Genomic DNA, 17,461 nt, shown 5'->3' on the forward strand with positions numbered 1-17,461 from the left:
ATGGTGCTGTGACGGCCTTTATTAAAAGGCACCAATGATAAAGTGATGCTAAATCAAAATTATGTAAGGAAATTATTGGAAAATCTTTATATTAATTAAATATATTATAATTAAAAATTTTTATGGGAAAAGATCTGTTAGTAAAAATTTTGAAAAATTGGTATTCAGTAAATTGTTTATACTAAACTAACTTACTAAACAATTTGTTTTGTTTTAAATAATATAGCCATTAAAAAATAGTGGTTGATGGTAGAAAGATGAAAAATTTGGGTTATTGTATATTTTTAATACGAATCTTTAAAAAATTAAAATATTTATTTTATACATAAATCAAATAAAAATTCATTGACGGGTCACCCTTATCATTAAGAGGTATGAAAAATAAATGTTAGCCGACAGTCAGACCTACACCGGATATGCACACAAAGTTTTATAAAAATTGGTAGGTAAAGCCCTTAACTGCCGGTAATAGCCGATAACAAACACTAGGACACGAGAGTTTTGTATATTAGATGTTAATACAATATAACAATTGTTAAAAATATACACAATTATGTAAGTGATTGAAAAATATTTGTATTGACTAAAAGTATTAATACTTACTTTTAATTCGTAAAATTTTAAATTAATGCACAAAATATGGTATTTAGTTTAGGATTAACTTGTTACTCAACTCTATCACGAAAACAATCATTACCTTATATTGACATAAGGTTTGTCACGATTTGATTATGGAAAATTTTTAAATCGCTTAGCCATAATATATTAATAGTGGCGTCTAGAGTAATGGTATTCTTCTTAGCACTATAGATAAGTCACGTAAGAACATTAAAACATCTTCAGGTTGAATACAGTACAAGCTTCACTCCAAGCTTGTAATAGATATTCCTGAAATTGAGTTTTTTATATATCTGGAAAACAATATCTTTGTAAAAATTGAAATCTGAAGTCAGCCCAGTCATTTTATAGAATAGAGTAGAAAATCATTTATTCAAATAAACTTATATTGAAGCACTTTTGAATAGTAAAAATCACTTTTTTTTAATCTACTGCGTCATTTTGGAAAGCTGTCTCATCACAAGAAGAACGAGCAAGAAACTTGCATGTTGCTCTTTTAAATAATTTTATATCATATACAGGCTTACTCAAAACTCAAATCTCGCGCAAAGAATCATCAGAATACTTATAATTATCACGTAAAGAACGAAACAATAACTGGTCGATTTTAAATTGTTTAAGATCTATTGTTTTGTTTGACGATTAAATAACTATTATTATTGCTTACCAGGTACTCTGTTCTCCATCAGTATCTTCAGTGACTTCATGAAGTTAGACGATACAGTTGTGGGCATCATATCCTGTACCAGCAAGATCCTCGCTTCATTCATATTCGCGTTCGCAACCACCACATTGGAAATTTATATAGGTACTCATAGATTTTTCATAAATATATAATTTATAAATAACCCTGGACAATTAATCTAGTCCCACGGTAAGCGTGCATTATTTGCTTGTGTTATTGGTTCGAGACCACTGATATAATTTTCTTTTGTAAATATATATATAACTAGCTTTTGCCCGCGGCTTAGCTCGCGTTAAATTATTCCCTTAGGGGTGGAATTTATCCAAATCCTTGCTTAGGGGATGCCTACGTCATAGTAGCTTTATGCATGCAAAGTCTCAGCCCGATCTGTTTAAAATTGACAAAGTTTCATAAAATATCCTATTTTATCCCTTTGGGGGTAGAATTAATCAAAATTCTTTCTTAGCGGATGCCTACGTCATAACATGTACCTGCATGCCAAATTTCAGCCCGATCCGTCCAGTGGTTTCGGATGCGCGTTGTTAGATCACTATGTCAGTCAGTCACCTTTGAGTTATATATATGTATTTAGATAGAGATGCATACCAGACTGATAATACAAACAATCATAATCATGAATACAAATATTTGTACATGCGAGGAATCGAACCCGCAGTCATCGATAGTAAAACGGTGTGCTACACCACTAGATCACTCTAGCCGTGGGAAATTTTATTTGTAGATTAGGTAAAATTTATGAAATAAACGTTATTGTAGTAGAAAATGTCATTGTACAGATATTATCGATCGTCAAGAACTTCAGTAGGCGTTGATAGCAGTTTGAATCGACCGTGTATAATTATTTTTATTTGTTTTAGCTCCTCTTGTGGAGATCTTTAATGGCACCTCGTTCATAGCGATGAGGTCTATCGCTTCAAAACTGGTGACTAGTGAAGAATTGGGTAAGACATAATTTTTGGTATAGTATTAGAATTTTGTAAAAAAAAGTCTTAGTATGGGCATATAATGCTTAGGGGTTTGTAGAGATTTTTAAAGAAAGTGTTATATATAATTGTAGACAATTAGAAGAGCCAAGGAAGGATGAAAAAAAGATGGACTCTGTGAAAAGTGATATGGAAACTGAGATGAATGGAAGAGAAAAACATTACAGCGTCCATACTAGGGATAAAGAAAAGCAGATGATAAATAAAATTTTGTTGAGATATTTGATATACTATCTGCTATTACTCAGTCACGCCTTAAAGAAAAATAGATTATAATTTATAATTGAATGGTTAATGGTTGGTTAATACTCTATGGTTCTGTTGGTGAGGCTTACTATATTGTAATAATGTTAGATATAAATATGTGGAAGTAGAGTTTTATAAAATGGTAACATTTTATATTAAATGTATTTCACCCTACATGTTATTAGATATTCTCAAGTATTATATAAATCTACCATTCTCAGTTCAATAGTAGATTTTTACAATAATTCAGTAGAATAGAACCCTCGGTCTCAACTTTTGAAATACATACTAAACCATTGTGGCAGTTACGAGCATTATTTGTGCCTCGGCGACAGAATTTCATTCATGAGCGCTATTAATTTTCCTCGTGAAATTAAATTTTCCCTAAATTAATATTATCTATTTTGATTGGCTTGTCATTCTCGAAAACTTCCTTCCTGAAACAAGTACTTTCGTGGAATCGCAATCGAAAACTCGTGTAAACTTACATACCCATCATGCTTATATATATATATATCTATATATATGTATATAATTTATATGTACATATACATCTATATAAAGATCTTCTCATTAAGATTAAAAACAACATAGATATGAAGATGTTATGCCGAGAGTTTTGTTTGTTTGTTTATCTATTTACAATGTTATTATTTCATATTGCATATTGATTAATAGTATCTCATTAGTAAAGATATTAAAAATACTTTATTGCCTGTATGCTATTACGTCGACGTGTGTGTATGTGTGTTAATTGATTTATAAAACCGTTTTCTATGGGGTAGGCAGAGATAATCCACTGGCATTATTTTTTATCTCTTCGTTTATTACTAATAATTCTGATAATATATATGTATAAACCTTTGAATCTAATCATAAATAACATTATGCACCAGTTCTAGGCGGCGAGATAAGAATGCGCTAATATTTACTATTTTTTTTTTCGGACTACTCTAATGCTGTTGGCCGCAGCTGGCCTTTACAGCTTCACCGGACGAGTTACTTCTATAATGAAGATAGACCTGTACCTATCTGTGGAATAATAAAGATTTGTTATGATGATGAGGAAGTAAATCGTATTGAGTTAGACTTTGTAGAATGTCGTCTGCGTACGCCTTTATCTGACCTATTTGAATTGCTATTAGTGTGAGATAAGGCAGGGAAATTACGGGGTACGGAGGCATGACACCTTAGTCCTCCAGAATGGCAATGCATAAGTGGTACGGATATTAATTACATCATGGCGTGATATCTTTGCCGCTGTTCATATATATAGGCATAGGAGCTGTCAGCTTGTATGCCATTCCAGGCATTCCAGGCGTTCGTACTATGAGCTCAATCGATAGTCAGCGCTGGAAACTATGTTTTAAGCATTATGTTGCGTTATGGTACATTGGCTCTGTTTTGTAATGTGTGTAAATTATCAGTTTTTTTATGGCATTATTGTTGTGTACGAAGTATAAATTGTACCTATTCTCTTTTATTTTATGATGTCGAATCGTGATTATTCAATATTGTACGATATATCATGTACACACAGAGTGCTATTTGCGGTTTTGTGAAAACATTGTCAAATGGTTGAGAGTGTCAATTGTATATATATTTGTTTTGTCAATAATTACATGGTTTTATAAATATATGGGTTTTTCTATAAGGAAACTTGGTACATATACTAAAGCACAAAACATTTCAACTGACTTAAAAAATGAATACACTTGTCTTCATTTTTGAAGTCAGTTGAAATATTTAATAAATATCTCCGGAAAACTTATACCTTAAATTATAAATATCAATAATTAGGTATGTTCTGAGCAATTTTTCAAATACACTCCTTACATTAATAATAATGCTACTATAAATGTGCGTACAAAAATCTCTTAACGAATTAATTTTTTTTTTATAAAATCATCTCTCTTTTGCAGGTAAAGTAAACTCCCTATTCGGCTTAGCTGAGGCGATGATGCCATTAGTGTATGGGCCGTTATACTCAAGAGTATACATGGCAACACTGAATATGCTGCCAGGCGCAGTGTTTTTGTTAGGTGCGGCTATGACGGTACCAGCCGTTGCAATATTTGGGTAAGTATTTATTTATAGGTCAATTATTTATATTTTTTTATTACACAAATGTGATTATAGAAAAAGAGAGAGACGTGGCCTAGTGGTTTACTGAATTACGCCTAAAAGTTCCAAACTGGCCGATACAAAAAACATGTGTTTGTCAATTTACATTTAGTACTAATTCATCAGTGTTGCAAACACCGTTATCAAACCAAAAAATAATCAGAGAGACGGCGGCAGGCTCCGGCTCTGATATGTTGAATACAAAAGATACCCAATGAAATGTGATACCTAAGTCATATGCGTTCACCATGACTTCGATACTTAACAATGTCTTTGCCTACCCCATCTAGAATAAAAGTCGCTTCTGTATGTTTTATTTTTCTTTATTATATGAATGAGTAAACAATTTGCTTTGAACATTCCACAGTTCGAGTCTTGATTTAATGCATTCCAAAAATGAGTACTAAGTTATTTCCTTGTTATAGGTGGATGTATTTCGAGCAGAGAGAAGACAACAAACAGACAGACGAAACTGAGAATACCAGCAAAGAAGTGTAACTCTGTTATATAGTACCTACGAACATTTAATTGTAATGGAAAGTGTCAGTGAACGATGCGTTATACGTGTGAAATGTCTAATAAAAGTTGTCTAATGTATGTATTTTGAATTTGCAATCGTAAAGTGATCATCATTCGTTTATAAACATTCACATGTCGTTCAATGCGATGATCTGACATCATTGGCTTAAGATGTTTGACTTTAATAGCGTTTGTTTTTCTGAGTGTTTGTATACGCATTAAACAATGATATGCCAACGTAAAGCCCTGTTCACACGACAGTAGTTTATAGTAACGATTTATATAGGCTATTTATTGAGCTACTATACGTACTATAGGATACCTGTGTAGATCGTTTGTTCTTCGCAGAATAAATAGACAGGTACATGTTATTGGGGACAGGTACATATTAAAAGAGTAGATTTTTTTTTATAGGTAGTGTAATTAATTAGCATTTTAAAAGATCATACTCTCATATATAACATTATTTGAGTTGAAATTTGCACATTTCAATTTTGATTTAAATACAAATGTAATAATTATGTTACATTTGATAATTAGCTCTCACTTTGATTTACACGCTACGATAAAACTGTAAAAACGATATGGACAACGATTTTTTGTCTTGCTTTAATTGTTTGCACTTATGAAAAAATCTACTTAATATTAATAATAATAACTCTGGACACTTAACATAGCATCATCATCACTCTCTATTCAAGAATACAATTGTTTGCTTCGTGCGAGGAAATACACCATCACGAAATCAGAATCGATACCTAAATCTGAAGTAAAGCTGTATGCTGAACATATCATCTAAGTCCAAGCACCTATTTTCGTCCATATATTCGATAAAACAGCATAAATGAACTGCCTTGACAAAAGGCTACGATGAATCGTTATCGTGTGGACTAGGTTTAAGTTTATTTGCTTAGATAGTGAACAATAGTTTGGAAGACTCCCGCTCGTGACGGAGACGATCACAGTAATTCAATATTCAACATGTTATCGATTTATTTGTCTTTGTACAGTCTTGATGTGCACTTCACTTTAATACAGTCATAACAACAATGTATATACATATTAATATATCAAATTGTAACGCCCTATGAACTAAATAATTGCTTTACTTGTACTACAATCATGCAATAACATATTGAAGTTTAAATAGTAAAGTAAAACTATTAAAAATGGAAAAAACGGAAAAAGTAGAACTGGGAATTCAAGGCGACACGACCGAAGTTTTGCCGTTAAAATCGGAAACCAATATTGCGGTCCAAAACATGAGCCTTATTGAAAAAATAAGGTATGTGAAGTCGAATATTACCGTTGAGCCGGTGTTAGCTTTATTCGTGATGCCCAGTGTGCTAGCAATGTTGGCCACACAGAATTTGAATTTGGATAAGGCTTGCCGAGTGAATTTGGGATTTAGTGATGGCGTATGCGAACATTTGAGGCTGAGGAAGCGTGCAAACCATAGTTTTGAAGAGGACGAAGTGCAGAAATTGATCGCTTCTGTACAGGCATGGAAAGGCGCGATTCAAACCATAATACCAACTATATTAATACTGTTTATAGGCGCATGGAGTGACAAAACGGGGAAACGAAAAATTTGTATGCTAATGCCAATCTTTGGGGAATTCATGACGTGTCTATTGAATATGGTGAACACGTATTTTTTCTATCAGATCCCTGTAGAATTGACGGTGGTTATGGAAGTGATATTTCCAGCGTTGACGGGTGGATGGTACACTATGATTCTAGGCGCATTCAGTTATCTAGCTGATGTGACCTCGAGAGAAACAAGGACCTTTCGTATTGGTATTCTAAACTTGTGCATGACTGTAGGATTTCCTGTTGGTATGGGCTTGAGTGGGGTACTCTTGAAACGCTTCGGATTTTATGGCGTGTTTACCATATCTGCCACATTGCAGTTTTTAAATTTTTGTTACGTTATGTTTGCTATAAAAGATCACACTTGGCTGGAAAATAAAGAAAAGGTTCGTATTATTATAAGCTACTTATTTATTATTCTTATATACAGGATCTAATATACATTTTTTTCTAATTTAAAATATCGACAAGATTGATAAACAAACAGACGGACACACTGTCACATTTCCAATTTACAGTTGAAAATTGACATACAAAGATTTTTTAGTGATAAATTTGGCTAATAAACGGCCACAATGCTCTCAAATCATTAAAGAAATTGAGCGTTATATTTGTTGAAACTTATACTTCATTACTATTTTTATAAAAAAAAACAACATATCAAAACACTGTATGTTTTTATTAAGAATTGGATCTTATAAATAGATATTCATTGTTTTTAAAGGTGAAACGAAAAGGATGTACAGGTTTTCTGCTAGATTTTTTTGATGTAAATAGCTTAAAAGAAACATTGGAAATAGCTTTCAAGAAAGACACGAATAATAGAAGAACAAGAATATGCCTTATTTTGACTGTCGTTTGTTTGACATTTGGCCCGATGTGGGGTAAGTACTGATTTTCTTTACATATGCCATTAGATTGGCATAATAGCGCAAACCTTAGAAAATGCAATGTATGAAAGATGCAATTGGCGTCTCACGTGATGTTCATGTAATATTAATGATATTAATTTAACGCAAAAAACTCTACATCTACATGTGATCTCAGTTTCTGGGGAAAATAATAAAATTAAATGAAATGAATATAATAAAATTTTGTTGCTATTGAAAAGATAGAAGAAGAATGTAATAAAACACAATCACATATTTGCATGTGTACACAATTTTGTTAAAGAAAACAAAAAAGATATGAATTTGTTAAACTACATACAATATCTGCTAAACTAATTAATACAAACAGAATAACCTTAGAAACCTTGTTTCTGAAAGTGTAACTTTTACTCTTACGTTTAGCGCTGATAATATTATATAAACAATCAGTTCCTTAAAAAAATACTACTAACGAAAGTTGCTTATTAAACAAATTAGAGGTTATATATAATTTGAGTAACAGTGAAAACAAAAAGAAATGATAAAATCATGTCGCATTGGCTTGAAAATATTTATACTTTTGTTGTGTTGGCCGTCTTATTTGATAAAAAAATCGTACTTCCAATAATTTAATAAGAAAAAATACCTAAGTTTTTCTTACCCTATTTGATAAAACGAAGCACTTCAATACATATAAGAAAAACACTAACAGAATATATTTTCTCCGAAGTATTTCTAATTTCTTTTGACGTACTCCAATCTCTTTTTGTACCTTGAAAGAATTCTATGTAATACATAATGTATCGTAGTAATTCATTACTTAATATTAACAAGTTGTCGCCTGGTGGTCGAAATTCGACGATAATTAATTTAACATTAATTAAGACCATAGACAAATAATATTAAAGACAATATTAATCTATTCTCAATTTGACCACAGACTTTAACAATAAACAAAAGAGTATATAATAATATGTTAGTCAAATACATGGTAGTGTGGGTAATATTTTTTTATTTATCTAATGTACTTTTATGTATAATTCACTCCTTCTTTATCTTTATAAGTAAAACTGGAGTGTCTGTTTGTAATATTAAAATAAAATTTTTTTACTACATGCATATGTATATAAATACGTTACATACACCAAAATAACAAATAAATTTTTGTCTGTCTGTCTGTTTGTTCCGGCTAATGTCTGAAATGGCTGGACCGATTTTAACGGGACTACTTTTTGGCAGGTAGCTGATGTAATAAGGAGTAATATAGACTACTTTTATTTTAGAAAATAAAGTTAAATAACGCGGACTAAGTCGCGGGAACAGCTAGTATAAACTATAAGTGTGAGAAATTTCATACTTCTCCGTCCGCGCAATTTTTGTAAAAAGGTTTTAATATTAACTTAGCTACATAAAGGTAACAGTAAATTAATTCGTTAGTAACATTTCACAACCCAAGTTCGGTTATCTGTATATAATATCTCTGATTAGTCCTTTACGTCGCATTTTGTAAGTTTCAGTCGCCTGAAGTGTAAACAGGACACTTTTTTAATGTTTTAAATTTATTCTAATATTTTCGTAGTGTTAGGGAAAATACTCTCTGCTACCAAAATGTTAGGGAAAGTACTATGTATATATATAGGGAAGCGTCTGTCACATACCTGTATGGTTCTGCGGGTTTCTTGGGCTTCAGGGTCTCGAAGGTATCTTCGCTAGCTTTCCAGTTTCACAGTAGGTTTAACACAGTTCTAATTTATTTTAATTCACAACACAATGCGCGCGCGCGTCAAGGCCGCTGTACGGTCAGTTCAGTACTAGGTAAGGGAAGGGAGGCAAAGGCGCGGGAACAGAAAACTAACGGACTCTAATATAATAATCTGTGCTTACGATGATACAGGGTAGATTTTGAACACGTAGGTATATTAAAAATGTAGTGTTTTTTATTAAAGTTTATACATACATATCTAAATAGCTATTAACCTTAATTTTATCAGTGTGGTTGTGCTTTATAATCTGTATTTATTATGAATGTATCTTTTATATCCATATAGCTGTTATTGTATACTAACATATTATAGAAAATTGTAAATTGTAACAGGTGAGCTCGGTGTTACATATATATTCTCGCGGTATCGTTTCAATTGGGACGAGGTAAAGTACAGCATATTTTCCACCTACAGTCTCATCACACATGCCATTGGTAAGTAATGCAAATATTTATATTGTTAACTTTATCTTTACAAAAATTTTAGAAAGAAAACTGTGTTTGCTTATATGTTAAGGCAAAACGATAGGACAAAATTTACATGGAATTTATTGTTGAATAATATAATAATAATTATTATATTCTTGGACAATTCACACAGCGCCATCTGGTCCCAACACGCAGAGCGTTACAAACTATTATACTCTCGAATACAAATGTTTGTACTGTGCGAGGAATCGAACCCGAAACCATTGGAAATAAATCGGTGTGCTAAACCAATAGACCACCAAGACCGTCAAATATGCGGTCGTAAGAAGAATACTAAAAATTAAAAACGTATTATATTTTGATGATATATAAGAATTAGAAGTTTTTTGTGTTTAAGTTAATTAGCATACACATACAATATTTAGTATCTACTTATAGTCATGGGGCCTATACGGATGGTATAGGCCCCATGACTATAAGTAGATATTGATTATGACGTATGACTTTTATTTTTATACTATGATGGCAATCAAGCATACGGCCCATCTGATGGTAAATGGTTACCGTAGCCTATGAACGCCTGAAACACCAGGGGTATCACGTGCGCGTTGTCGATCCTTAAGAAACCTTAATATACCTTCTTGAAAAACCCCATGCTGTAGTCTCGTGGAAAAACCTCGGCAGGAAGTTCATTCCACAATCTAAGTGTACGCGAGAGGAAACTCCTCTGATACCGCACTGTTTGAGACCACTTAGGTTCCAGCGTGTGGGGATGAATTCCCTGTCGATGGCGCGCGGTGCGGTGGTAAAAGGTGGCTGTCGGCATCATGTCGAACTCCTTAGACTATTTTATTACAGTAGCCAGAACAGACAAATGACATTAAACATATATTCTCAATTTCCCCAAGAGAACTCTGCGCGTTTTTTTCCCAAATAAAAAAATTATATCGAGCTATATGCACTTCGAAATAATAATTAATTTTGGTAAAAATAATTCACAAATGCGGGAAAAAATGGCGCGAAATAACATACGCTGATAAAATTTGCATTGAATATTTCGAGGAGATAATTCACATTGCGAATAAAATATAATTTTTACAGGATATATTCAGAAAAAAATAATTTCAATGCATATTAATCACATTGTTTCTCTTACGGTCAATAAGTACTGTGAATTTTTGTTCGCATTTGCTTGCGAACGTTTCTCCGAATTGAAAACGGTGAAAAAAAAAATTGAAAATATTTATTATTATACATGATTACTTATTTTACTATCTATAGGGTTTTCGTTTGTCTTGATACCACACTATTTCTGCGTACAATAATAAATCTCTCAACTGATCATGAGGTTGTTGGGAGTAGAATTTGTAATTCCTTACATAGTACCACAGATAATATTAAAGTTACGTACATTATTAAAATTTTGTAACTTGTAATTTCTTTTATTATAATAGCCCTCTGGGTATTACATACCTCGTATATTGTAATACGAAAGAACGATCAAAATTTGTAGATGCACAAATTGACAATCTTCTTGCAAATTACAAAAAATAAATATAGTATTACCTTGCATTGCATCGGTTGTTGTAGTTTTTTTTTCTATTATACAAAATATGTGAAAATACTTACTAAGAATATTTAAAATTCACTGTTACGAACAGGTACATTATTCGCCATAAGTGTGTTCAGCAAGAAGTTGAAAGCAGACGACGCTGTACTGGGTATGATATCTTCAACGAGCAAGATCTGTGGCGCCTCCGTAATGGCTTTCGCCAGAAACGACTATGAAGCGTATCTATGTAAGTACTTCCAACTTTGCCAACGAAAAATTAATGTGCGTTTGATATTCAGCAAAATTGAACTTTGTTCCTTCTGATTTAGTGCACCTTGGTAATCCAGGTTCCATGTTATGGATCGTATGAAGATTGGATGACTATGACGATTCAATTTTCCCTTGATAGCAATGTCTAACAACAATAGTTGCATTTAAAATATGTTATTAAATAAACACAATTTCTAAATATGGAACATTAAAATGGAATTAGATAACAATGAGCAAATAAAATAATTTATTTGAATTTCGAATTAAATAATTATTTTTATTTTTCATCTTCGGGCCCTCGATTTCTATAAATAAATATACATATGTATTTATATATAAAACTTTTTTGTAATCTGTAGCGTAGTTTTTTAAATGATCTGTAGCTGTAGATGACGGGCTTTTTTGTATTTATATCTATTAAAATTCATTTTAAACGTAACTACGTATTGCTTTACTGCCTAGTTTATTGCACTCTGAAGTAGGTTTGCATCACATCAATCAAAATACTTTCTAAATGATTAACACGCTTCATTTGCAAGTACTTGTTACCATAGATTGATTAGTTTGATGATTTTGTCTGCATGAGAAAGTGTGTCTCAAATAAAATGAATGCTGTATTTTCTCTGCCAAATCACACAACCTACAACCGAAACGCTTACAAAGCAAACAGCTTAGCAGCTAAAATAGGTGTTGCAAACTCTTTCCACATTTTTATATGTTTATTTTTCTATCAATTTTAAATGTATTTTCTTTATAGAATTATCATATATTTTTATTGTCACTCTTTTTGTCTTACAATCATTTGTACACGTATCTTCATTATAAGTATTTACCATTTTCTATCCATTGTTTGATTTACGTCACACATACAGTCCACTAAGTTTATCGCCCACATTTTGGTCCTACATCGGTAGAATCCAACATTTACATGTTAAAATTGATACCCACGCAGACAACTTTTTATAATATTAGAACGAGAATAACTTCGTATAAAAATGTTTTATTATTATAAAATTAAACTAGGTACCCATCCACATTCAAGAATCCTGCATCCGTACTGTGCAACTATTTTTAGATGGTTTTCTCAATTTAAATGGAGGAAATTTTCCGTGAAGAGCCTACCGCAGACTTTCAGATTTAATTAGCTCACCGGAGAGTTTGTTCGAAATTTAAATTGATGTCCATTTATTGTGAGATTCGATTCCACGGATCTCATGACTATCAAAGTTTCTTTTAGTTGATAATAAATTGCTAGTCCATGATTACGTATACCCTACTAACCACGTAAATATTATAACTTTAACTATTTTTTTTATTTATTTTATTTGCACTCTTACAGCTATTAACACAGGTCTTAGCCTAATACAATAGTGTAACAAATATATTATTTATAGAAAAAAATCTAAAATAAAAGAAGCCTAAGTTACTCCGTATTACATCAGCTACCTGACAATAAAAGTCCCGTCAAAATCGGACCAGCCATTTCAGAGATTAGCCGGAACAAACAGACAGACAAATATTTTAATAAATGTTATTTTGGTGTATTCATATGCATGTTGTAAAAAACGGTTAATTCAATATTACAAAAAGACACTCCAATTTTATTTATATGTATAGATAATTAGACATAGCTTATAATAAATAAAGCGATCTTAGTGAATTAATTCGGAGAACAAAAAAAACCGATCTATTTGCTCCGCTGTATGATTTACTCCTGCTTACTTCTCACGCAGCACCACTGGTGGAAATACTGAATGGAACATCAACCATCGCTTTAAGATCAATAGCTTCGAAACTGGTGTCGTATCAAGAACTCGGTGAGTTTGTTTTTATTCTCTAATACGTGTAAATCCAAGAAAAAAAATCCATTATTATTATGATAGGTAGCAAATATGTTTCTTGTGTTAAACAAACCTATGGCCTGTCTGATGGGAAGTGGCAACTGTCGCCAATTATACTTATAATCCTTCCTCTAGACTCACTCAATCTATTGTTAATATCTGCATTAAAATCCGTTGCGTAGATTAAAAAATCTAAGCGAACAAGCAACGACGACATTTTATATTATGTAAAGATTATATATTTAAATCTGAGTACGTAATGTATTGCCTATTTAAATAAAGTGTGAAGTCAGTCAGCTTATAACGTTGCAGTCACCAGGAAATGATAGACTTTATTTCCCAAGTGCGCCCATAGCAGAGCCGCGTGGCGCTAGCCATGGGAATCAGTACACATGTTCGATTACTGCAACGATCTTGTACAAACTGTTTTCAGGTAAAGTGTTTTCTCTATTCGGCGTGGCAGAAACAATGATGCCACTTGTATTTTCGCCGTTGTATTCCCGCGTGTACATCGCTACACTCCACATCATGCCCGGAGCCATATTTCTGCTGAGTGTCTTGTTCACTATACCGGCGTTGGGTATATTTGGGTACGACAATAGTTTTCAATTACTAATCAGGGATGCCAACTATACTAGGAATCTCGTACAAATGCGAGAGTTTTGACATTTGATACGAGAATATTTTCACCCTCATACGTGATTTTAACCTACAAAAATCGGTCAAAATACTTTGATGTAAATTTGTACGAGATTTTTACCTATAAATATCGGTCAAAATATTATGATATAAGTTTGTATGAGTTTTTGACCTACGATAATCATTCCTACGAAAATCTGTTAAAATAATATGATGTACAAGGTCAGAGTCAAATTGAGCTAATGTATGAGATCTTACCAGATTTTTTTCTTTGTTTTAAATTATGTGTTTTAAGGTTGCCAACCCTGTTACTAATGTACATTTTGAGTCTTTAACATCATGCATGCCATATATATCTATATAGTGTAATAAATGTTTTACTATATTAGTGTATTATAACATAACTTGAGGCTATAGCTTGCTTTAATTAATTATTATACAAAATAGGCCGATATATAAGCATTCAATACAGTGTACCCGCGGTTTCGCGTTATTTTTGGGATAGATTAATCACACAATAATTACACAAAAAGCTCTTGTCGTTAAATTGCATTAACTTACATTTAGTCCGAATATTACGAAAAATATTATATATAGATTATAACGGATAATACTTATAATTAATTTTAAAATATATTTGATTTTTTTTAGTTTTCCAGTTGTATTCTTATTATATTTAGTATTTATTAGTATTTCTTGTTTCGAGTTAATGGCAATTAAAATTTTATTTAGTAATATATATATCAAAATTATTTTTTTCAGATATTACGTTTGGATAATTAGATATTTACTGTTTATAATTATAGATGGTTCTACCGGCTCCACAAGGAAGATGATAAAGAGAAACGGCGGAATGCACCCAACAACTGCCCAGTCGCAGATGGTATTTCGGCCGTTACTACGTGAACTATATTATATTTATTTGTGATATAAAACAATTAAGCAGTTTTATTGCCAAAACGAATTACTTAATGTATTTCTATTATTTTCTTTAACTGCATTTACATATATGCCATTATTACAAATATTCAGTGTGGACTCCTGACCACCGTCATTCGAAGCGCTATGACCTTTCCCCCTTTGTGATCAAACTCCGGCCGTTATAATCTATATATTTATTAAAACTACTATGTACAAATACATTAACTAAACGTGCAGATTTCATTACAGACTGGCACGTAATGAAGTAGATTACCGCAAAATAACACATAATTCGATGAAAAAAAGTAATCTTCAATACCTATTATTTTTGGTATGAAATTAATTCAGATACACTTTGTAGAAAGTAGTCTGCGTGGATACTTTAATCACATTTATAAGAGCGGTCAAGCAAGTTGTATTTCGGTTGAAAGTTGAGATAAGGCAGAGAAATTCAGGATAAGGCGCATGATTATAGAAGGCGTTTTAATCCCTACAGAATGGCATGATAATAGAAGGCATTTAAGTCTTCCGGAATGTCAACGCATGAGTGGTGTCAATGGGTGTCACATAATAATGTGATGTCTGTAGTGAATTCATACATAGGTATACCTAAAAATAAACTGTGAAGAATTTCTGTACCTAATAGACAAGAAATAAATTGATTCTAGAAGTAATTTTAAAAAAGGAACCCGCGTGTAATTTTATTATTTAATAAAATTACTAATCTATTTTTGTATACGGAGAATCGTATCTATATGTAAATACTTTGTTATACAATATACTTATATATACTTAGAAATATTATTATATAATAAAATATACCTAATGAAATTTTAATTAAATTTTTCTTTCGCGTGCTTTATATTGTATCGTATCTACTAAAAACGTAGTCATTATATACTGACTAAATTGTTATTATTGTTACAAGAATTTTTAAAAGTAATATTCCTTTTTCAAGAAATAGCCCTAAGAAGGAACTTGTACTTTTACTAAGGTAAAGTAATGTAAAATAATGAAATATATAAGAACATATTGCTAACTTTAGTCACTAGTGTAATATACGTTTACGACTGCTATCTCAGATAGGGTAGTCAAAGGTCACCAAATGTCGACATCGTGGTAACATATTCTATGGCTATATACCTTTATATATATGTAAAAATTACGTGTCAAGTTGTTTGTCCGCGATAGACTCTTGTCTTGATTTTATATACTTATGTGCGTCATATATATTAAAAAAAACTCTTTAAAAAACTTTTTTCTTCCGGTTTAAATCATGATGAATCTTCGGAAAGAAGATAATTATATTTTGAAATATCAATTACATTTTTTGAGGCTATCCTGGTTATCTCAACGGTATTTATAAATTTTAATATCCTACGATATTCATTTTATAACCAATACCACTTTGTTTCAGCTTTTTTACATGAAAGGGCAAATTGAGGTAGTTATATATAGATATAAATGGGGTTTTTGTAACATGAAACATTATTTACACATTGAAAAGAAAACAATATTTTATTTTAATAAATATTCTACTAGATGTTATACATAGAAAGAACACACTATACTCATATTAATTACATTTATTTATAAAGAAAAGTTAAAGACGTATATCATAAATTTTTTATTTCATAAAAGTCGCAATACGTGTACTCATGAAATAAAATATCTTTGACAATAACTTCGAACTTAGTCATTAGTTTCGAACAATATAGATTCTATTCTCCCGATTTTCATCATGACCATCGTCCCCCCATCAAAAGTTTTCCAGAAACTTCTGCAATCTCAAATTTCTTCCAAACAGTGGTATTTTTTTAATGGATGATAATGTTGCTCCGCCTGTGCTAACGGCCTATGCTAGCGGGGCACCAGTGGAGCATTATAACACAAGCATGAGGTCAGGTTAGTTAGCCCATTGTGGCAAATTCGACAGGAATTTATCATGTATAGTTTCTAGGGGGTCGCTATCAACCTGACAGCGCTGTTAACCTGACAACCAAAGATCCCATTGCTCTTTAATCTTTAGTCGACATAACTAACAATCCTCTTTCCTCCTGATATTTGATATTAAAACCTTGAAAATAGAGTAAACTCCTTATAAAAGGACCGGTGACTCGCTTGAAATTCTTTTAGTGTTCGGAGGCACATAGATGGAGGTAATCACTTCTTTTCAGATATCCGGAAGTTCCTTTACCGCATAACTACAAACATCTTAAATTAGATTGCGCAATACATTTACCTAATTTCGAAATTATTGAACTTGGTTTTCTTTCATTAAACAAAATCTTACATTATCTTATCGTCACTCACTGATGTGTGGCACTTAATAAGATTAAAAATAATCTTCTCTAATTGTCTGAGTATACCATTTTATTTTATTATCGTC

General features: G+C 31.8%; 2 protein-coding genes across 2 annotated transcripts; both read left to right on the forward strand.

The window, feature by feature from the left end:
* Positions 1–1,288: 1,288 nt before the first annotated feature.
* Positions 1,289–5,181, forward strand: LOC131854292 (proton-coupled folate transporter-like; the record flags this gene model as incomplete). Its single annotated transcript, XM_059205390.1, has 4 exons — positions 1,289–1,426; positions 2,182–2,265; positions 4,476–4,632; positions 5,103–5,181. Coding segments are annotated over 4 exons (452 nt in total), but the record flags the coding sequence as incomplete, so codon positions are not given.
* A 983-nt stretch (positions 5,182–6,164) lies between these two features.
* Positions 6,165–15,057, forward strand: LOC131854346 (proton-coupled folate transporter-like). The gene is made up of 7 exons (XM_059205454.1): positions 6,165–7,175; positions 7,514–7,673; positions 9,754–9,855; positions 11,511–11,648; positions 13,405–13,488; positions 13,946–14,102; positions 14,958–15,057. Exons 1-7 carry the CDS (start codon positions 6,366–6,368, stop codon positions 15,055–15,057), a joined length of 1,551 nt encoding a protein of 516 aa, XP_059061437.1. The 5' UTR covers positions 6,165–6,365.
* The last annotated feature ends 2,404 nt before the right edge of the window (positions 15,058–17,461 follow it).

Source organism: Achroia grisella, unplaced genomic scaffold (genome assembly GCF_030625045.1).
Source record: "Achroia grisella isolate CSIRO2021 unplaced genomic scaffold, CSIRO_AGI_Agris_v1 utg976, whole genome shotgun sequence".
Classification (NCBI taxonomy): Eukaryota; Metazoa; Arthropoda; class Insecta; order Lepidoptera; family Pyralidae; genus Achroia; species Achroia grisella.